Source organism: Ascaphus truei, chromosome 12 (assembly GCF_040206685.1).
Source record: "Ascaphus truei isolate aAscTru1 chromosome 12, aAscTru1.hap1, whole genome shotgun sequence".
Classification (NCBI taxonomy): Eukaryota; Metazoa; Chordata; class Amphibia; order Anura; family Ascaphidae; genus Ascaphus; species Ascaphus truei.
In genome coordinates, this window is record NC_134494.1 from 53,197,933 (window position 1) to 53,221,395 (window position 23,463).

Here is a 23,463-nt window from a genome sequence, read left to right on the forward strand (position 1 = left end):
TCTCCTCAGTTACTGCTTTGTCTCATCTGATATTTTCTCATCCTGTTTTTTGTTGCTAATTTCTCCAGTTCTGCGCTTTGATTTTGTTTGTTCCATTGCGGCTGCAGTGCGGCTATGGTTCTCGCGGACCCGGGAACAGTAAGTTGCCCAGGAGCATTAACTCTGAGGGGGTCCGTGCTTCTAAATGGGACCCGCAGCGTTAATCCTTTTGGGCCACCTGCTGGGGAAACAATACCAGTACTAACCTTTTAGATGAGCTGAACAACCGTCTCTGTCCCCATCTGCAGGCGTCTCTCCATCTGCAGCGTTTCCCCGCAGCGCTGAAGGTAAGACGCAGGGCTGTATTTCCTTGCCAACCCTCGTGGATGATGTTGGTGCTTTTATATGGGTCTCATGAGGGAGAAGCTATATGACCATATTTTGTCATCTACATGATCAAGGAGGCTGGACAGGACACGTAACACTGTCCAGACCCCTTGATGATGTAGATTAAACAAATATGATCATATATCCTCCTCCTCATGATGTAGTGACTATATAAGGGCATCTACATCATCCAGTGGGTTGGTAAAGAAATACAGCCCTGCATCTTACCTTTAGTGTTGTGGGAAGAAGCTGCAGACTGAGAGACGGAGAGACGGAGAGACGGATGCAGACGTGGACAGAGACGTCTGCGCAGCTCGTCTAAAAGATTAGTAGCCCTTTTCTCTCCTCATCAAATGGCCCATCAAGCAAATGATTAACGCTGTGGGGTCCCATTAAAAATCGTAGACCCCTGCAGCATTAATCCTTCCGCAAACCTTGCTGTTCTTGGGGTCGCCTTCGGGCCCTGTTTTTTAGCATTGTTTTCCATGGCTACAAGAATGGGAAGTCTTGCTACATCTGTACAAACTTCATAATTGTTTGTTAAAGTGTCCCTGTGCATTTTTCAACTCTAGTTGAAATTCTCTGCTGTTTTTGATTTTTATTGTTTTCATCTTTTTAATCAGTTTTCTTCTTTTCATCTTTGCATTCAGATGTAATTTGCAGCGATCCAATCAGTGATCTGTCCTTGTGTCCAAACTGTTAAGGACTGTGCAGTCTTCAATCACATGTTTCTTGATAGCTAGAATAATAGCCCATTTCATTTTAGATTCCTTTGGGTCCCCTCCATGTTCATTTTCTGATCTGATTATTCTTGAATAATGAATTCTTGATGTAGAAGTTTTCACGTTCTGCAAATTTGACCAATCTGTCTCGATGTTGATTCCTGTTGCCATAAGCATACTTACCAACTGATGCTCCTCTTTTTGTTGGGCACCAATCTTTCCATTCAAATCTCCTATAATGATCTTGAGGTAACAAATTATTTTGTTGTTAAGTTGGTTGATTTCATGATAGAAGTCTTCCGCGTCATTGTCTGTGTGACTTGATGTTGGCGCATACACTTGGATTATGTGAAGCCGTTACGGTATCTCTCTTGATGTTGGCGCATACACTTGGATTATGTGAAGCCTTTACGGTATCTCTCTTGATGTTGGCGCATACACTGGGATTATGTGAAGCCGTTACGGTATCTCTCTTGATGTTGGCGCATACACTGGGATTATGTGAAGCTGTTACGATATCTCTCTTGATGTTGGCGCATACACTGGGATTATGTGAAGCCGTTACGGTATCTTTCTTGATGTTGGCGCATACACTTGGATTATGTGAAGCCGTTACGGTATCTCTCTTGATGTTGGCACATACACTGGGATTATGTGAAGCCGTTACGGTACCTCTCTTGATGTTGGCGCATACACTGGGATTATGTGAAGCCGTTACGGTATCTCTCTTGATGTTGGCGCATACACTGGGATTATGTGAAGCCGTTACGGTATCTCTCTTGATGTTGGCGCACACACTGGGATTATGTGAAGCCGTTACGGTATCTCTCTTGATGTTGGCGCATACACTTGGATTATGTGAGGCCGTTACGGTATCTCTCTTGATGTTGGCGCATACACTGGGATTATGTGAAGCCGTTACGGTATCTCTCTTGATGTTGGCGCATACACTGGGATTATGTGAAGCCGTTACGGTACCTCTCTTGATGTTGGCGCATACACTGGGATTATGTGAAGCCGTTACGGTATCTCTCTTGATGTTGGCGCATACACTGGGATTATGTGAGGCCGTTACGGTATCTCTCTTGATGTTGGCGCATACACTGGGATTATGTGAAGCCGTTACGGTATCTCTCTTGATGTTGGCGCATACACTGGGATTATGTGAAGCCGTTACGGTATCTCTCTTGATGTTGGCGCATACACTGGGATTATGTGAAGCCGTTACGGTATCTCTCTTGATGTTGGCGCATACACTTGGATTATGTGAAGCCGTTACGGTATCTCTCTTGATGTTGGCGCATACACTTAGATTATGTGAAGCCGTTACGGTATCTCTCTTGATGTTGGCGCATACAATGGGATTATGTGAAGCCGTTACGGTATCTCTCTTGATGTTGGCGCATACACTGGGATTATGTGAAGCCGTTACGGTATCTCTCTTGATTTTGGCGCATACACTGGGATTATGTGAAGCCGTTACGGTATCTCTCTTGATGTTGGCGCATACACTGGGATTATGTGAAGCCGTTACGGTATCTCTCTTGATGTTGGCGCATACACTGGGATTATGTGAAGCCGTTACGGTATCTCTCTTGATGTTGGCGCATACACTGGGATTATGTGAAGCCGTTACGGTATCTCTCTTGATGTTGGCGCATACACTGGGATTATGTGAAGCCGTTACGGTATCTCTCTTGATGTTGGCGCATACACTGGGATTATGTGAAGCCGTTACGGTATCTCTCTTGATGTTGGCGCATACACTTAGATTATGTGAAGCCGTTACGGTATCTCTCTTGATGTTGGCGCATACAATGGGATTATGTGAAGCCGTTACGGTATCTCTCTTGATGTTGGCGCATACACTGGGATTATGTGAAGCCGTTACGGTATCTCTCTTGATGTTGGCGCATACACTGGGATTATGTGAAGCCTTTACGGTATCTCTCTTGATGTTGGCGCATACACTGGGATTATGTGAAGCCGTTACGGTATCTCTCTTGATGTTGGCGCATACACTGGGATTATGTGAAGCCGTTACGGTATCTCTCTTGATGTTGGCACATACACTGGGATTATGTGAAGCCGTTACGGTATCTCTCTTGATGTTGGCGCATACACTTAGATTATGTGAAGCCGTTACGGTATCTCTCTTGATGTTGGCGCATACAATGGGATTATGTGAAGCCGTTACGGTATCTCTCTTGATGTTGGCGCATACACTTAGATTATGTGAAGCCGTTACGGTATCTCTCTTGATGTTGGCGCATACAATGGGATTATGTGAAGCCGTTACGGTATCTCTCTTGATGTTGGCGCATACACTGGGATTATGTGAAGCCGTTACGGTATCTCTCTTGATGTTGGCGCATACACTGGGATTATGTGAAGCCTTTACGGTATCTCTCTTGATGTTGGCGCATACACTGGGATTATGTGAAGCCGTTACGGTATCTCTCTTGATGTTGGCGCATACACTGGGATTATGTGAAGCCGTTACGGTATCTTTCTTGATGTTGGCGCATACACTTGGATTATGTGAAGCCGTTACGGTATCTCTCTTGATGTTGGCGCATACACTGGGATTATGTGAAGCCGTTACGGTATCTCTCTTGATGTTGGCGCATACACTGGGATTATGTGAAGCCTTTACGGTATCTCTCTTGATGTTGGCGCATACACTGGGATTATGTGAAGCCGTTACGGTATCTCTCTTGATGTTGGCGCATACACTGGGATTATGTGAAGCCGTTACGGTATCTTTCTTGATGTTGGCGCATACACTTGGATTATGTGAAGCCGTTACGGTATCTCTCTTGATGTTGGCGCATACACTGGGATTATGTGAAGCCGTTACGGTATCTCTCTTGATGTTGGCGCATACACTGGGATTATGTGAAGCCTTTACGGTATCTCTCTTGATGTTGGCGCATACACTGGGATTATGTGAAGCCGTTACGGTATCTCTCTTGATGTTGGCGCATACACTGGGATTATGTGAAGCCGTTACGGTATCTCTCTTGATGTTGGCGCATACACTGGGATTATGTGAAGCCTTTACGGTATCTCTCTTGATGTTGGCGCATACACTTGGATTATGTGAAGCCGTTACGGTATCTCTCTTGATGTTGGCGCATACACTGGGATTATGTGAAGCTGTTACGGTATCTCTCTTGATGTTGGCGCATACACTGGGATTATGTGAAGCCGTTACGGTATCTCTCTTGATGTTGGCGCATACACTGGGATTATGTGAAGCCGTTACGGTATCTCTCTTGATGTTGGCGCATACACTGGGATTATGTGAAGCCGTTACGGTATCTCTCTTGATGTTGGCGCATACACTGGGATTATGTGAAGCCGTTACGGTATCTCTCTTGATGTTGGCGCATACACTGGGATTATGTGAAGCCGTTACGGTATCTCTCTTGATGTTGGCGCATACACTGGGATTATGTGAAACCGTTACGGTATCTTTCTTGATGTTGGCGCATACACTGGGATTATGTGAAGCCGTTACGGTATCTCTTTGTCAACTTAATGACAATTCTGGCTGCTCTTCCTGATTAACTTTCCTACTCCCCTATATTGTTTCTCCATCTCTTGGCAATGACGGAAACCTATTCTACTGATTCTTCCATTTTTGGTACCTCTGTAATATAATACCTTTTGAGCTCAATGAGTTCTTCATATTTTTTTCTTACTTAAACTCAGGCCAACAATATCCCATCTAATCGTTTTCAGTTCCTTTTCCAGTTCTTGCAGTGCTGCCTCACTGGATGTGTCTCGCAGCTGTGGGTAGCCAGATTGAGGTTTGAATGACAGCTTTTGTTTAACCTCTCAGGGATCTTAGCACCCACTGCCTTCATATCTTCCTGAATCATGTCAAGCCCAGGAACATTCCAGCCTCCAAAGAGAGTGAGGGCCATTGCTTTTCAGTGCATTCCATATTTGGGGGTTAAGGCCTTACGTTCCATGCCAGCCTTATTTGCATGTTGGCAAGTAGCTTTCTCACTTTAGCCGGGTACAGTATATTGTTTAAGCTTTCATAGTATGGTTGAGCCTACTACCACAAGTGTAACTTCTCGAACCCACATTTCCACCTTCCCACCACTTTGAGGGAAGGTTAGAAGGATAATATATATATAGACAATAAAGAATATCACTTGTGAGCACATTCACGTGTCTTAGACAGGTCTGCAACCCTGCCTTTCACCATTATCACCAAGCACAAGTGCTCACAAGTGATATTATTTATTGGCTACAGTATATGCTAACGGTGGAGGTTTTTGTCACCTTTTTCACCCACCATAACTTAAAATGTATATATATATATTTATAAAGCAACTGTAAATATTACTGTATGCTCGTTTGCATGTCTTAGACAGGTCTGCAACCCTGTCTCTCCCCATTATCGCCCAGCACACAGTGCTTCCACTGCAGCAAGGGATTCTGGGAAATGACATGCAAATGTATATATTTATATATACGTTTAATTATTACGATGATTAAGACATCAGCAAAGATACAAGAAAATATCAATATTTTATGCAAGAAAATGTTATTTTAGATTTCCTTTGCCTTAAAGTAAATCTAAAATACAATTTTCTTGCATAAAATATTGCTATTTTCTTGTAACTTTGCTGGTGTCTTAATCATCGTAATAATTAAAAGCAGGCAATTTTCTGATGACAGGAAGTGTGTAGCTAGCCAAGCTAATTACTGCTTCATATTGCACAGTGTTAAATCTCTAATATGGGAGGGTGAAGGCTCAAAGTGTACTATTGTTATAATATGTTTCTCTTGGAATGATTCCAGCCAGGTCTTCAGCCGTTAGAGCAGAAACTGGATTACCCCTTGAATCCTCGACCATGCCATCCATTGGTGTCACACTGCCCTCTTTTAATACCAGAGGAAACTAGGTGTAGGATAAACACTTGGCATTATAGTGCCTGCCTGTCTATTTTATTTATACAATAGATTCAGAAATTCATTGTTGCATGACAGGATATGTTTGAACATGAATTCAGTGGTGCCTTTCAACAATAAGCCAAAGGTGTGTTATGCACAAATTGTTCCTCGGGGCGTGTTATGAATAATCACCCGATTCAGCACATCTTCTGTATCCCGAAGGCTCTATTGTATGAAGGAGTGCATAGCATTCTTGAACTGTGACTGACACTGTTTTGAGGCAGGTGATTGAGATGTTATGTTGCAATAGCTTTTGTAACAAGAAATGTTCCTGCTTTCGTACCGAAACAATGTACTTTTCCTGCGGTTCCTTTAAAAATATATATATATATATTATTCAGCGATGAGTCTGATTACTTTGTGATTTGTTACAGTGCAACTTTCAGTCTGATCCAAAGTAAAAATGTATACACCGTTTCATAATATAATGCAAAGAAGGATCATTTTTAAGAAAACGTGAAATATTTTAACCCTTTATTGGTAGGAAAAGCTACAGCAAGTGGCATGTTATCCTGGAGTGTAACTACCTAGAAAAACCTTAGCATGCATATATGTGTATAACTTATTTTAACCTTTTTCAGACACAAAAATAGCTATTACTTTACATACTGTAAGTGGGTTTTATGAGTCCCTGTATTACGCCAAAATAGAGTATTATAAAAAGTCCCCGTATGCTAATTCTGCTACTGAAACCAGAAAAATCACAGTAGTTCGATATACATGTTAATTGGGCATATACTTTAAAAATGCATAAATCTTGCATTTATTTTAAATCGAATAGAAATTAGAGCACTTTTTTTAGTTCTTTAAGGATTGTTACAAGGTTTTATAGCAAAAGTATTTTGTTGACTTTATCACAGGGGTACAATTACTGACAATTATAGATCAGTAAAATATTTCAAAAATACTTTAAAAAAGCTGGACATTTCTTCCGTGAAATATATTATATTATTATAGCATGTACTGTATATTGCAACAAAACAAAATAAATGGGGAAAACATTTTGTTTATGTGTGTATGGGCTCCAAATGTTTTGTATTTCTAATTTTGCAGGATGTTTTCTCTCTCTAGGACAGGGGGTAGTCAACTTCAGTCCTCAAGGGCCACCAACAGGTTAGGTTTTTAAGGATATCCCTGCTTCAGCACAAGCGGTGCAGTCAACGACTGAGACACATATGGAGCCAACTGTGCTGAAGCAGGGATATTTTTAAAACCTGACCTGTTGGTGGCCCTTGAGGACCGGAGTTTGCCACCTCTGCTCTAGGGTACAGCCATCAAAAGCATTTTATACACCAAAGGACAGAGCCGTGTTCATGTTGGTTTAGATACTCCTCCTGATTGATGGTAGTCGGGCCAAACTGTAAAGAGAACTTTGTCATTTTGCTATTACTGAGTCTGCTCTGTTAAGTTGATCTGAATAACTGGATTCAGACAGTCAATATATGTGGAGTATTAAAGCATCATAGTCAGCAATGTAACTTATTTGTTTAGTACAATACTTCCCAACCTGTGGTCCTTGGTCAACCGATTTTACAACGCTCTTGTAAGCAGAAGGTGACATACTCACACACATGCACTATAGTTGCTAGAAAAGAACAAATATAAATATTGACACACTAGCAATAACAGATTGCCCTTCTAACAGGAGTTTTATTCATTTATTAGTGTAGAAAAAAATATATATATACAGTATATTTATATACCAGAAACTGATGGTTTAGCCATCAACACTATAGAGCTACATTAGATGGATCAGCTGGCAGAATTTTTTGGGATAATGCACAACTACAGTAGAGTGACGTTATATGATTCTTACAATTTGAATCAACATAGAAGTGAAATAAAAATGATAAACTTTCAGCTGAATTATTTTGTAATATATGACATCGTGATTCACTTTAAGAAGATACGGCAGTATTGTATAACCTAGATCTGTTCTATATGTACCTTGCTTTATTCAGGAGATTAGTATATAGCTATTGCATGAAACAATGATAGTATTCCTTCTGGTGTTTAATCTAAAGTCCCTTTTTGACATATGAATCTGACATTTTTATATTTGTTTACTAAAGCCCCCCTTACATTATTTGCTATATTTCAGATGCTGATAGATGCCATCACAGGAAGGATTTGCATTAGAAGTGTACACACAGTGAGTCACTAACCATATTGTAAAAGATTTTCTTTTGTTTTGGCATGTCCATAACGGCCATAATGTATTTTCCAAACTTTCACCAAGCTGCCTTGTGGCTGCGTTGGATATTTCTGAATGAATATGACACATGGTTCTGCCCACAAATCAAAACCGTGCATCTCTTTATCCTATTCATGTTCTGGATTTCTCTGTGTGTGCCTCTACATTTTGGCTACACTGCTTGATGTTCAGCCACTCCGGATTTACAGTTAATCACTTTAGAGACACATGGACACTTAGACAGTCAGAAGGTGCTGACAAGTGGAAAGCTGCACTTTATCTTCCTTGAATAAATTTAGTCAAGAGCAAACTACCACATTTATATTACAGTACTAGAATGATAAAGATTTCAGTGACATTATTTATTACGCAGTGGTATGCCATAAGAAACCCATTCACGTTAATGGACTGGGCCCGTACAGTGTCTTCCAGCACTGGAAGGTGTCTTCTAGCAATGCACGGCTTAGTAAAATATGGGCCCGATTAGTATTCCAGCCTCATGCTCAACAATGTACTTGTGTCCCTTTGTTTCAAGAAGTTTGTCAACAAAAAGTGCAATATGAATTGGAAACAATACTAGCTGGTTTTATATAGTGCTACTGACCACATAAGTCAGTCAACAGAAAACCAAATAGGCTTTTCATTTGCTGTGTAACCTCTTCCATTAGTGATGTTATCTTTACCGAAATGCAGTAAAGCCACAAGGAAAAGGAAGGCAGGCGTATATACAAAAACTTTTACAAGAAAAGGGCATGGCGGAACAGAATAGGACCAAACATAAGAACGGTTTCTGGTTGTTCAGTGTTAATATTTTTTTTTAATCAATGTTTATTTTTTTTAATCAATTTTAATAATGAAACAAAATGGGATATTTGTGTGAATTTGGTGTTAAATGGTGCACCTTTTTTTGGGAGGGGTCTTTATCACCTTGTTGCATTTGTCTCTTAACTTTGTGTGTGCTATGGAAGGTGGTCCTCAGCAGGGAACAACGGGTGCTTGAACTGGAATCCCTAATTATAAGCTAAGCAGATCTCAGTAGCTTGTGGCCATAAATATTTGGCTCTGCTGTGGGGTCTGGTTATATCAGTCTTGCTATTAGCCCCTTCATGCTTTTTAATGCAATGGTCCAATTTTCTTAGCAGTAAACAATATCAATATCGTATTTCTTTGTAAATTTACATGTATGATCAAGTGTTTTGGCTTGTCCTAATTCCTGGTGTGATTTATGGTTCCAGGGATACATTTGACAGCCCATAGTCATGTTTTATTACATTTCATATGGGAGGAGGAGGGGAGGGGGGTTGTGCTATAAATCACAATGGTGCAGGACCTTACACAATACATATCTGTGACAACTGGCAGTCACTTCTGTTGTTGCTGGTAAACAGGGTTATAATAGATCAAACATTATGCATAGGTACTCCTCTCTGGAATGTGCAACAGGACTTCATTGAATGATCTTGGATTTTGTTTCCCTTGCTAATGTTGAAGCTGGTGCTGCCCTCTGCTGGCTACAGTCTGAGAAAGCTGTAAGCCAATATCAAGTCCCAAATTAGACGGGCACAACATATTACATGAAGAGAGTCATATAAAATGTTACGTTGATCTGAGCTATAGCAGAACACAGCGATCACAAACCTTTGGAGGGAAAAAAATCACAATATTGTACAGTCCAAACAGAAAACAAACACCATAATGGCATCCAAACCAACCTTGTGTGCTTCCTCTAGCGCCCCTGTTAATACAGATGAATGCGATAAGTAACACAGTAGATACTGCAGGCGTCAGGGAGAGGATGCACGCGTTGTTTTCAATGGCGCATGTGGCCACATTTGCGTAATGACGCATTAACGCATCACGTGACGTTACCGGGAGTAATAATGTCTGCTAAATCTGTAAGTAAATCATTGCCTTGAGAGAGGTGTCCACCCTTCAGCCAATTATACGATTCCAAGGAATAAAAGAATGGATGTGGATATTGATAAAAGACTTTTGCAAAGGCTTTTTTGGTGTGGGGAAATGGCAACAGAACCCAAGACTTATTTCCATAGTATGTGAGTCGGGTAGCTACTCCTATTCACACACTACAAATTGCAAGCTAGTGTACATGTATTTAAAGCATATGTACGACACCATACCTTCTGTAGTTACTTTTTATTTTATTTTTTAAATGTTAAGGTGTGACAGAATAAAGCATTTTTCTGCCAAGGTCCTAAGACCAGCAGTGATTTTTGAGAACATCCACTTAGTGGTATAGGAGTCTGAAATGTTAGTTTTGCTATTTTTATGATACTGTAATTCCAAAACGGTAGAATCACAGGTCCCTTAAGATCATAAAGTCCCCCTAGTGAGTTTAGTCCTTCACCCACACACCTGCATGAACAAGGGGTGTCAGCTTGTGTTAACATTAAGTGCTTAAAATGTAGTTTTGGGTTGCAAATTTACAGTGGTATTGGGGACTGGGGAAGGGTGTAGTCTCTTGTATAAGGCTACGCTTATAGTGCCGGCGACGTCAGGCTGCGGTCGCTGGAAACATCAAATTGAGATGACTTCCAGCGATTGCGACCAAGCCATTGCTCTGTTGCGCTGTCACATTGCGCTTACTATAAGCGCACGTAATGGCGGCAATGCATTTCTTGTGATGTCGTGTCGCTTTCGCCGCCACTGTAAGTGCAGTCTAAGTGAGAATATCCAGGGACGTTTCATTTAAGATGTTCCTGATTGACGGTGTGTAATGTGGCATTTGAATTCAGTGCTGGTATCATCCATTACTGTATCACTTATATTCACACTATTCACTGTATCAGTTTGCACCGTAGACACATTTTTTTCAGGAGTACTTACTGTAGGTGCTGTTGGGAGACTGCAGGCGTTTTGGCTGCACCTCCTCTGTGCACTTTTCTATTGTGTACACCCTATATATATATGTGTGTGTGTGTGTGTGTGTGTGTGTGTGTGTGTGTGTGTGTATATATATATACACAGTTGTGTGAAAAAGAAAGTACACCCTCTTTGAATTCTATGGTATTACTTATCAGGACATAATAACAATCATCTGTTCCTTAGCAGGTCTTAAAATTAGGTAAATACAAACTTCAACACATGATATATTACACCGTGTCATGATTTATTTAACAAAAATAAAGCCAAAATGGAGAAGCTATGTGTGAAAAACAAAGTACACCCTTACTGCTTCCATAGGAATTAAGATGCTAAGTAGCAGACAGGTGCTGCTAATCAAATGCCCTTGATTAATTGATCATCAGCAAGTGTGACCACCTCTATAAAAGCCAAAGTTTTAGCAGTTTGCTGGTCTGGAGCATTCAGGTGTGTTTTAATACAATGCCAAGGAGGAAAGACATCAGCAATGATCTTAGAGAAGCAATGGTTGCTGCCCATCAATCTGGGAAGGGTTATAAGGCCATTTCCAAACAATTTAAAGTCCATCATTCTACAGTGAGAAAGATTATTCAAAAGTGGAAAACATTCAAGACAGTTGCCAATCTTCCCAGGAGTGGACGTCCCAGCAAATTCACCCCAAGGTCAGACTGTGCAATGCTCAGAGAAATTGCAAAAAAAAACCAAGAGTTACATCTCAGACTCTACAGGCCTCAGTTAGCATGTTAAATGTTAAAGTTCATGACAGTACAATTAGAAAAAGACTGAACAAGTATGGTTTGTTTGGAAGGGTTGCCAGGAGAAAGCCTCATCTCTCTAACATGGCAGCACAGCTTAGGTTTGCAAAATTGCATCTGAACAAACCACAAGAATTCTGGAACAATGTCCTTTGGACAGACGAGACCAAAGTGGAGATGCTTGGCCATAATGCCCAGCGCCACATTTGGTGAAAACCAAACACAGCATATCAGCACAAACACCTCATACCAACTGTCGAGCACGGTGCTGGAGGGGTGATGATTTGGGCTTGTTTTGCAAACACAGGACCTGGGAACCTTGCAGTCATTGAGTCGACCATGAACTCCTCTGTATACCAAAGTATTCTAAAGTCAAATGTAAGGCCATCTGTCCGACAGCTAAAGCTTCACTGAAATTGGGTCATGCAACAGGACAATGATCCCAAGCACACCAGCAAACCTACAACAGAATGGCTGAAGAAGAAAAGAATCAAGGTTTTGCAATGGCCCAGTCAAAGTCCAGACCTCAACCCGATTGAAATGCTGTGGCTGGACCTTAAGAGAGCTGTGCATAAACAAATGCAGACAAACCTCAATAAACTGAAGCAACGTTGTAAAGAAGAGTGGGCCAAAATTCCTGCACAACGATGTGAGAGACTGATAAAGTCATTCAGAAAACGATTACTTCAAGTTATTGCTGCTAAAGGTGGTTCTACAAGCTATTGAATCATAAGGCATACTTAGTTTTTCACATGTCACACCTGCGGCGTCATTTAACGCCGCGTTGTCATGGAGACGAGTGGACATGGAAGCCAGATATCTGAGCGCCCCCCCAAAAAATGTCTCCCAGTTTGCGCACCACTGCATTAATGAATAGCATTGTTCACAATTTTCATGGCATATGCTGTATGAATAACATACCGTACAGTCTGGAATGAAATTTGGTGTTTTTCTTTCCCAATGTTCATAGTTTTTTGTTCATTTACTATATATAACATGTTCATTTTAACTTTGCCTCACTACCAGCAGGGAAGATTCAACGTTAAAATGAATTCATGAACTGAGAAAGTTAAGTCTTTGTATAGGATGTTTGTGGGAGTGTAAAGCGCGATACTATAATTAGAAAATGGTGCCCATTTAATATTTTATTTTTGTTGGGTGTTATTTTGAACCGGCTTAATCTCGGTGCTAACCAGTTCTACATGGCTAGTTTTGTTATTTTATGATGAGAGATTACGTTGTTTATGAAGGTCATTTTTCTAAGAACTTTGACTTAAAGAGGCAATTGCAGCATGCAAGTTTTGGGGGCAAATGTTTATTATTTTTAACAGCATTGAAGCAGGAAGTCTCAGGAGCTGAACCCCATTAATTTAAGTTCAGCTCGAGGGATCCCCTGCTTCCAGAGATACAGACCTTAATAGGGGAGCCGGTAGCCGCACTGATCTGCTACCAGGGATCATGTGCAATAATGGTGGAGTTTCAAAGCTCCCGCGCCCTTTGGGCCAATAGGAAGCCGCAACGTCATCAGGCTCGGCTTTCTATTGGCCCGCACGATGCAGGAGTTCAGGGTTCAGCTCAGGAGACCCCCTGCTTCAATCATATGTAAAAAAATATATATGGAAATAATAAATGGCTTTGATTGCTCCTTTAACAGTGGTGGATATGGATATACCGAGATAGGTCTACTGTGGTTGAGATGTCTCTATTTATATTACGTGTGCGGTATCATTTAATAAAGTATGAAGTAGTAAATGTTAGGGGCATGTTTTAGGATTGATGTAGGGCAAAAAAGCATCCTACACAAGGCGGTGTTTTTTGTTCCCCATGGAAGTTTTGGTACTCATTTACTGTTAGCTTGGTAGGAGCTTGGAGACACTGTATATATTCCCTTTGCACACCGGGGTGTGATTGATTGTGACTGTACCAGTTTCTGCTTGTGACCACATCAAATCCTGGAGAAGTGTTACACACATAATTTACTGTGGGTTAGAAGGAGGCAGGTGTTAAAAACCTGAAATCACAAATAAAGACTTGGCAGACCTGGTATGGGTCTTTGTTTTGTGATGCTTCAATACAGTGGTTTTCAACCTCTTAAAAACAAAACAAAACAAAAAAATACGTGCTGCGAGTTAGTGGAACAGAATAAAAAATGATTGTGACTCAGCAGAACCCCAGTTTATTTATTCTATGCAGATAGAAAATAATATTACAGTGGTATGGCTATTCAAAAATAAATAAAAGTATAAAGGCTCTATAGAATAAAATAGATTCATTTAGAACATTTAGTAAACTTTCAAAATATATCAAATAAAAAATGTCACAAAAAATAAACCGATTTGTGGTTTGAAGAGTAAAATACCTGCACATTTTTCTCAGGATGCCCCTGGTAGCCGCCTGCAGAAGCCCAGGGTTCCGCAGAACCGGAACAGCAGGAGCATTTGCACAAAGAATTTACCTCCGGACCTGAACCGCTTTTTTTTAACACTGCCCTGTAATGCAGAAGTAGCAGACTTATCTTCCCCAAAGCAAGGCAAACACATCGATTTACTGCGGCTCAGGAGAAGATGCTTCGTTAGTACAGTACTGTACTATACAAACCAATACAGGTTTAACACAATGTGTTGTCCAGCGTTCTAGCATACCTGTTGCTTCTTCAAACGTGGACATTGCAGGTTGTAATACCTTTCAATGAACCAACATGAGCGTTCTTCATAGATGAAATGTACACAGCGTTAGAACCCTTGCCATGTACACTGGAAGGAGAGACCTTTTTGAAGTTTTGAAAACATTGCATTATAATTTCAACTATTTAAAACTCTCATGATGGTCTATTAAAATATATTACAACCGGCAACAAATCTACACTTGAGATGTACAAAGGCTTGATTTAAAAACGACGTGCTGGATAAAGCAATTTAGCAAGACCCATATTGTAGCAAACCTGATGGATTTCATACAGCTTTTTATAAATGAGAAGTCATCTGTATAGAGAATTTTTAAAGGCAACTTGCCTGATATTAAGAAAAAAGGTTTTGGATTGTCTAGCAGGGCTGTTGGAGGGGATATTAAATATTGATTTATCTTAGAGGAAGAACCATACTAAAAAATGAGGCTAAGTGCTCCTTGCAATTAATCAGATCAATGCATCTGGAATACAACGGGTACAGCTCAGCTCAGTACAATAGCAACATGAATCTTAAAGACTGGGAAGTGTCATGGTGATGATTTAATCAAAATCTGCTGGCTCGCCAAATCCTACACAAGGAAAAAAAGTAGCAACGCAAACAGAGCCTCTTCTAATTTCTTATACTGCTCATATTAAATGTTGTCTTATATAGTCTGTGCAGACATTCACTTTCCAAGATCAGAGCTGCACACAAGAAAGGAAATAATGAAACAAAAAATCAACACTGTTCCAAATTTAGGTTCCTAATAGCTTGAGCACTAGAAATCCTGACGCAAGACATTCAAGCCATTTGGCATAACACGCTGTAAGCAATTTCTGCTACTTTTTTTTGTCAGCGCTTGAGCACAGCCAAGTTGAGCTTTTGGACATCTCCTAAAGTTTGCCACAGACTGATTGTGTACCAACCGAAAACTGATCATGTTCCCATTTTCAGACATGAGTAATTGCAAACTCGTGGCGTTCCATTGTATCTAATGTCAGCAAGTGGAGGATTGCATAGCATGCCTTCCCGCAGATACATTCTCAGACTATTCTTTAGTAAGGTTTGTTTGTTTTCCTAAACACAATGCCCACAAACTGTCCACTTAGAGAATGTCAAGAAATTCAAGATTAAAGTAAAATAACTGAACAAGTATTAAAGGATAATATTTATACTTACTGTATGCATCAATACTGTTGTTACAGTGAGGAATTCTAGTGGCTGTAGACCAGGGGTGTGCAAGGTGTGGGGTGTGATATTTTCAGGGGGGGGGCCTTACAGAGGCCCACGCTTCCCCGAAGGCATTTAAAATAAATGCGGGGATCACGCGAGGCCTCTGTAAACTTCTTACTTACCATGGTTCCAGTGACACGTCTCCATGGCAACCGGTGTCAAATGGCAACATAATGTCACATGACCCCGTGACGTCATTTGCCGCCGGAGCCGTGCGGGGGGGGGGGGGGGGAAGGGGGTGCGCGAGCCAGAGGAGACAGGGGAGCACATTAAGGAAAGTTTGCGCACCCCTGCTGTAGAGTATTCTTCTCATTTGTTAGTAGTGATATTGTACCTGTTACAGCAGCAATACTACATTCCCCCTTTTAAATTGTTTTTATTATTATTTGTATGTGTAAAGCAAGTGACATTGTATTCTCACATTCTTACCTAAGTTGACAATCGTTTGGGGCTCCTGTTATAAATGTGTAAAAATCCTGATTCTGTGACTAACATCAGTCCGTGTAACTCAGCAGCTACAATGTATCCTTACATTACTATGGTAACATTATCTATTGTTACAGTTTGGAGCTCAAACTGCTGGGAATATTGGCAACAAATTATCATAAACAGGAAAGTGTTGCAAATTCTTGCACTGCTTGGGAGGTGTGCTAAACCCTGCTATAGAAATCAAATGATGCTTTAAAACTCATTAAAAATGGCATTAAGAGATGAATAATAATTTGTAAAAATACAGTGTACGCACTTAATACTACAGGACTGATTTATTAGAAGAAGAAAAACATGTAATATTTCACATCTTTTGTTGCTTTCATTGACCAATTAGTCCCTCGTAGTTGGTAGGTGAGTTTCTGTTACCTTACCTCCATTACCTAACCCTAACCTCCATATAGGTGAATTGTGAAACTGCTAATACTAGACAGTCCATTAGAAACGAAACAGCAAAAGATCGCCGCACTCGAAAAAGTCCAATAGAAAAGACCTGCAAAATTATTTTATACAGATTCCTACCTGTACAATTTATAACTAAACATACTAATACAGTACTAATATACAGTATATGCATACAGTACTAATATATATATATGAATACCGTACTAATATATATATATATATATATATATATATATATATATATATATATATATATATATATGTATATATATATATATATATAAAAATTGAAGAAAAAAGCGCCCAATCCTAGTGCATTACTGTGCAAAAATAAATTTAATTCCCAAAAAAGGCTCATAAAATGAACTCACAAACATAGAAGATAAAAAAGCATGTTGTGAGATAATGCTGTGGATCTTCAAGCGTCGTTCTCAAACCTGCTCGGTATCCAAACCTGCTCGGTATCCATACTTACCGTGTGACGTCATCCGCTGTTCCGCCGCATCCATCGTCCCCGGTGGGAACCAAAATCATCTGGTGGTGTATTCCCGGGGAGAGGAGTTCGTGGAGAGCCTAACACCGTGAGTTCCTGCTGGTGGTGAACAACGAGGGCCATATCGGATGCAGGGGAGTCACGTAGCAGTGTAGCAGACAAGCGGCGTTTCCTGATCCTTTGGAGCATGAGTATTATCTCACAACATGCTCCTTTATCTTCTATGTTTGTGAGTTCATTTTATGAGCCTTTTTTGGGAATCAAATTTATTTTTGCACAGTAATGCACTAGGATTGGGCGCTTTTTTCTTCTATTTTTCTATGCAGGTGGAGAGGGAGGTCGTTGTGCCCTTTTAAGAAGCTGCCATTTTCCTGATAGTGCTTTGTTTTTTCCCCATATTGGAAACATTTTGGACTACAAAGGACTATTCATATTATTTGCATATTGGAGGGTCCACAGCACACCTTGTGTAATTATTCATGCACATTTTATTGGGTTTCATTCATATATACGAATACAGTAATAATATATACGAATACAGTAATAATATATACGAATACAGTAATAATATATACTAATACAGTACTAATATATACTAATACAGTACTAATATATACTAATACAGTACTAATATATACTAATACAGTAATAATATATACTAATACAGTACTAATATATACTAATACAGTACTAATATATACTAATACAGTACTAATATATACTAATAAAGTACTAATATATACTGATACAGTAATAATATATACTAATACAGTAATAATATATACTAATACAGTACTAAAATATACGAATACAGTAATAATATATACTAATACAGTAATAATATATACTAATACAGTACTAATATATACTAATACAGTACTTGCCTGTTTTTTTAAAGGTATTAATGGACTTAGGGCAATGTTAACTAAGTATTCTTCATTAAGCATATTCCGGCACAGAAAACACCTTATAACCCATTGAAGTACATGGGCTGTAAAGTTTTTTCCAGCACTAGAAGGTGTCTTATGGCAGAATACTGTTTAGTTAATATGGACTTTCATCCACTAAACCCATCTCTGGCATCTTTCAAACATGCTACTGTGTCATTAATCCTTAGAGAGAGTGGGCTGCCCATTATAAAAATGTATCCTGTTCACCATTATTGTTCCTATGATATGTATGTAACACCTTTTATTGGACATTTAGGAATCTTTTCATTGTGCAGAATTTAGGATGCCTCTCAGACCTTTTCTTCATGTGTGCGGTGACTGTGACTTGACACATGTAGAAGAAAACTGTGGGGTTTCAACAGTTCTGTAAACACAATTTATACGTTTATCAAGTTTGTCCTTGACCGACACGACTACCAGAAATTTGCACTAATTTACTTGATGACACATTTGTATTAAGTAGCTATTTTTTAATGGAACATAATAGCTACCAGATTACACTAGTCTGGCTGAAATGAGAACACACACATGGACAGCTGAAACCGTGAGATAGCCAAAAAGAGACAATATGCATAATGCTGTAGAATGTAAAACTGTAAACCACATAAGAGCAGTCATATTACCCAGCTGGATATGCTTCACAGCATGAGCTACCGAGGGCTTGCATGCTTATATATAACCTACAATATTGGTTAACCCTATTAAAAACAGATGATGAGAAAATATTACATCAGGCCAAAGTTACACATGAAGTACTGTATTAATTTGTAGAGAGAGGAGTAGTTGTGGATTTCTGTGTTGCAAACCGTGATTTCTAACATCATTGGACACACACATTTCTTAACAAAATATGACGTGCCTTTCACTGAGTGACACCGTCTTTGTCAGTTTGAACTGTATTGTGATCAACCTTAGTTCTTCTTTACATGTCACTTTTGAATAGAGAAGTGCAGAAGTTTGTGAATACGGCGAAGATTGCTGTATAAAAAAAATTTAAAATCCAAGTTCACCCCGATTTAGGTTTTTTTTTGCGCAGAGGGTCAATTTGCTGGTCATACTAGTCATGTGACCAATTTTTTTACTTAATGACATATTTGACAAAAATGGTAACGTTTTGCACATCTCTTGTTCTGGTTTTCAACAAATGTTTAACCATTTCCTGGCAAATCTGAGACCTGTATTTTGTGCAAGTAGGAAATACGGAGCTGTGCACCAACTATTCTGCGATATTAGTCAAATAACAGGACACTGTGGAATTAATTATCATTGATTGCTATTTGCTAATCGTAGTAATGGGAATTTTAGGGTATATGTATTAAAACTGGTGCAATTTGCCCCAAGCACAGAGCAAACACGGAGCATCTGGGTCAATTTGCGAGCAGCAACATATGTCTGAATCTTTCTAATTTTGCTTCTTACATTTGGAGCAATTCTATTTGGAGCACAACCTAACACCACCTAAACCCGGGGTATACATTAAGCCATCAGATTCTCAACGCCAGTCCTCAAAACCACTAAATAGGTCAGGTTTTAAGGATATCCCAGCTTCAGCAAAGGTGGCGCAGTCTTCAACTGAGCCACAGATTGAGTCACTGGGCTGGGATTGTGCTGTAGCTGGGATATTCTTAAAACCTGAGTTGTTGGGGGGTCTTGAGGACTGGAGTTGGGAATACCTACATTACGTGCAAGAGTGAGGAAAGACGCCACAGTTCTCGGTGCAACTTTTGATGTATCTCCTTAGAATATTCCGCATCTTATCTCCTCCCTTAACTTCTCATATAACTGCACACCAAAACATTCACAGGGCCAACGTTGGAGCAGAGTACCTCGATACATTGACGACTAATTAAGCAGCGTAAAAACTGTCGCCAATATATCACCGGGTTTGGAGCAATGCTCCAGTTTGTGACACTTGACACATATCCTGTCTCGGACATATTCATGGAAACTCCATAAATAGCTGTTATCAAAATGGACAAGATGTATTTACCATTCTCGCAGTCTAAGTACACTTCCTAATTTGAGAAACATTCATTGTGTCATTGTGTTCATTGATATATTGCTCCATAGATCCCTTCTTTGTATTCTCTGCTTCCCAGTGCTTGCCATTTTTATGGTCAAAACATTGGCCCTTATGGGCCTCCTGGTCTAACCTGGTCTTAGCAGCTCGGATGACTCTGCAGTGCTCTGAGGAACATCTTAATTGTTCTTTGGCAAATCCTATTTGAGTCAGGACTCAGAACTAACTTTTTCTGCATCCTATAAGTCATATTCAGTATGCACAATTGTAAATAAAAAACGAAAGTGTGTATATTGCTTTAGCAAAGCATAGATAACACTGTAGCATTTACAGTGACCACTATTTATCAACACACGCAGTGATCTCAAGGAATGTAAATTGATGCACCAAGAGAATTGCATTCAATTAATTATTATTTCTAGCCCATGTGAGCATGCCATAAAACGCTCTCATCATTCTGCCTTTGTCACTAATGGCCCGCTCTGATTTACAGCTTGTTTAAACGATTGTAACCCTCATAAGTCCCATCAGGGGTTCAGAGCAATGATTTGCTGTAATTTCCAGCTTCAAACCAGCTTCTGGAAAACTGCCTTCAAGTTTGACAAAGTGAAATAAATGCTACGATCACCGCCCACCCGTACATACTTTAACCAAATAGATATGTTTGCAAAAACTCAAAAAAGGGGAAAAACTTAAACAATGATCCAACTATGCCATTTTCCATTTCTGCACTGGGATATTTTCAGATGTGGAAAAAGGCAGCATGTTGAAATAATTTGAGGCATGGGCATAGTCTGATCAGCCTTGGTAATCCAGTAGGGAGAGTTGCCCAGTGTATTATTACATTTCATTTTCAAGAGATGTATGCAATCAGTCATCTCCAAGCATATGGTTTGACAAAAAAAATAACTTTTCTGGCAGGCAAAAAAAAAAAATTGTATTTAACTGTGAACAATCAGGCTTTAGTTATCGTAGAATATTTCTCTGTTCTACCCCTATGGCCACTAAACAAAAAAAGTTTAATCTAAAGTACCATTGAACCAAAATGAGAAAAAGGGATGCTGTTAATGAAATACAGTACATTGTTTAAAATTATTGCACATGGTATTGATCCTTTTTATTTATTCATTATATTTATTTTTTAAATGTTTTACCAGAGAGTAAAGAGTTACCTCTCGTTTTCAAGTATGTCCTGGACATAGAGTTATGATAACAATACATGGTTACATTAAATGGACATAGGTTATACAGTAAATTCACAAGACATTTCATGGGTAGTTAGAGAGATGATTATTGTATGGTGGACTAGCTGGTCACAGAGAGTCAAAGAAAAAAATAGCCTTGATGCAGTTCTGATAATTTGATCATCAGTAGTTCAGTAATTTAGTCATTCACTTTAGCATGGCTGGAGCACCATAGCAAACATGTAACATTAAGCAAACATGTTGCGTGACCTCAGTTTTCAGCCTACGGGGACTCCTTTTCACACATATTTGGATTTATTTGCTTTGGCCAAATTTTTCCATGGCAGGTTCTGAGAAGGAGTATTCCCCAAATAATCAACGCCGCTGCTTTTAGTCCGGCAAAAATAACAAGTTTGGAGATATTCTATGAATAACATACAGTTTACCAGAAAGACAGAGGTCACACCTGAAACCAACATTGCCAAGACTCCAATATTAAGGGGTCATGTTTGCATGAAAATGAATGTATTTTGTTAGTAATATGGTGCCATCTAATAAAAAGTATATTAGGAGCTATGATAAAGTGACATGAGCCAGGCTTTTTTTTGCGATGTGTGTTAATTAGACAGCAGCTTCTTATAGTCTGAGCTATCCATGAACTATAGTTTCAATCCAACATAACGCTGTCCTTTTAATGAAAATTAAATTATTGGGATATGCTGCACTCAACAATGAAAATAATATACATACAATTTTAGCGGTGCTGCTGGTTCAAGGAGTACCTGTCAGGTGTATTCCAGGGCAATACGAAGGAAAAGGAGGATCCAACGCTCTTCGGTTTTCTATATGAAGCTAATTTATTGTGCCACACAACGTTTCGACCAATAGGTCTTTCTAGTCACTTGAGAAAGACCTATTGGTCGAAACGTTGTGTGGCACAATAAATTAGCTTTATATAGAAAACCGTAGAGCGTTGGATCCTTCTTTTCCTTAGTCCTTTTAATGAAAGCATTTAAGCGGGGAATGTTAGTGCTTAACGTCATCTCTCGTTCTAATTTATTATTTTGTTTGGCTTGATCTCCGTCTCTCTACAACTCCCTTGCTTGGAGAGCTTTGTGTTGCCGGGTTCTTTGCAGTAAAGCGTTTCATTGAAATAGACTATAATAACAGCTATTCCTAATATTGGTTTGTAAGTTAAGAGGTTGGGGGGAAAGAAGTAAACACATAAAAACATTTATTTAGAGTAAAAATGGGAACACTTGGCTCCTAAATACACAATTCACTGCACAACTGCAAACAGTTTTGCTAAACTTCTCCCAAGTATTCTCACATGTTTAGAAATGGTATAAATATCGTTTATTGCAAGCCGTTTACTTTAAACTACACGGAATGCATTGCTCCCCTGATCTAAGTGTCCCGGTTTACATTAGGGGGCTTTATGGCTCTTGTTTGATGGAGTGATCAGTAAAAATTTAATGACACTATAAAATAATAAAAATGCCATTAATTTAGCTTCGGATCCTGGATGTAGTGGCTGTAAAGTTACATTAATAAACAGAATATTTTTTGTTACAACAAAAAGCATTGTTGTGTGGACATATAAATAACACACATAAATTTAAGAGCAATTTTAGTGTTAGCACACCGATTATTATGGAATAGCCAATAAGTGTATAAAGCATAGTATATAAAATTTTAGGAATATATACGGTGCCCATCAACAATTCAGCTTTTATCTTAGTACAGGGAAATGATCCATTCTAGTATACTCTGTATTTCATTCCCTTTGTAACATTGTTCTAAATCTGTTTCCAGTCAACGTTCAGGCTTTATTTGTTGCTTTTGTAAGCATGGAGAAGTCATTCTCCTCTTTCCCAGTTTACAACCTGTTTTTTTTGTTTTGTTTTCCTTCTGCCTTGGAAAGAGAATTGATACTATCAGCTGTATAAGTCAAGTGAAAGTTGCTAATTTAATGCGAAGTTACAAATGATGCCCCAAGGCTCGAATGGCTGGCTCAGTGACTCTGGAAAAGAAGGGATAATTATGTTAGCCGTCTATCTGTCATTGGCAGGGCAGCTCCGGCGTTGACGGTGATAATATGCGGATATGATGGATAGCAGAGTCTTTTGGCC

At 39.4% G+C, this 23,463-nt stretch overlaps 1 protein-coding gene across 15 annotated transcripts in view; it reads left to right on the forward strand.

Moving 5' to 3' along the window:
- Nucleotides 1–23,463, forward strand: part of SOX6 (SRY-box transcription factor 6) — a 561,724-nt gene that overhangs the window by 484,899 nt on the left and 53,362 nt on the right. For 12 of the 15 annotated variants that reach the window (XM_075567743.1, XM_075567734.1, XM_075567733.1 and 9 more), the window contains one exon: nucleotides 8,164–8,214. The exons of the other annotated variants lie outside the window; for them this stretch is intronic. In XM_075567743.1, coding sequence (XP_075423858.1) covers nucleotides 8,164–8,214 — 51 coding nt within the window. The remainder of the gene's footprint in view (nucleotides 1–8,163; nucleotides 8,215–23,463) is intronic. 15 annotated transcript variants of the gene reach the window in all.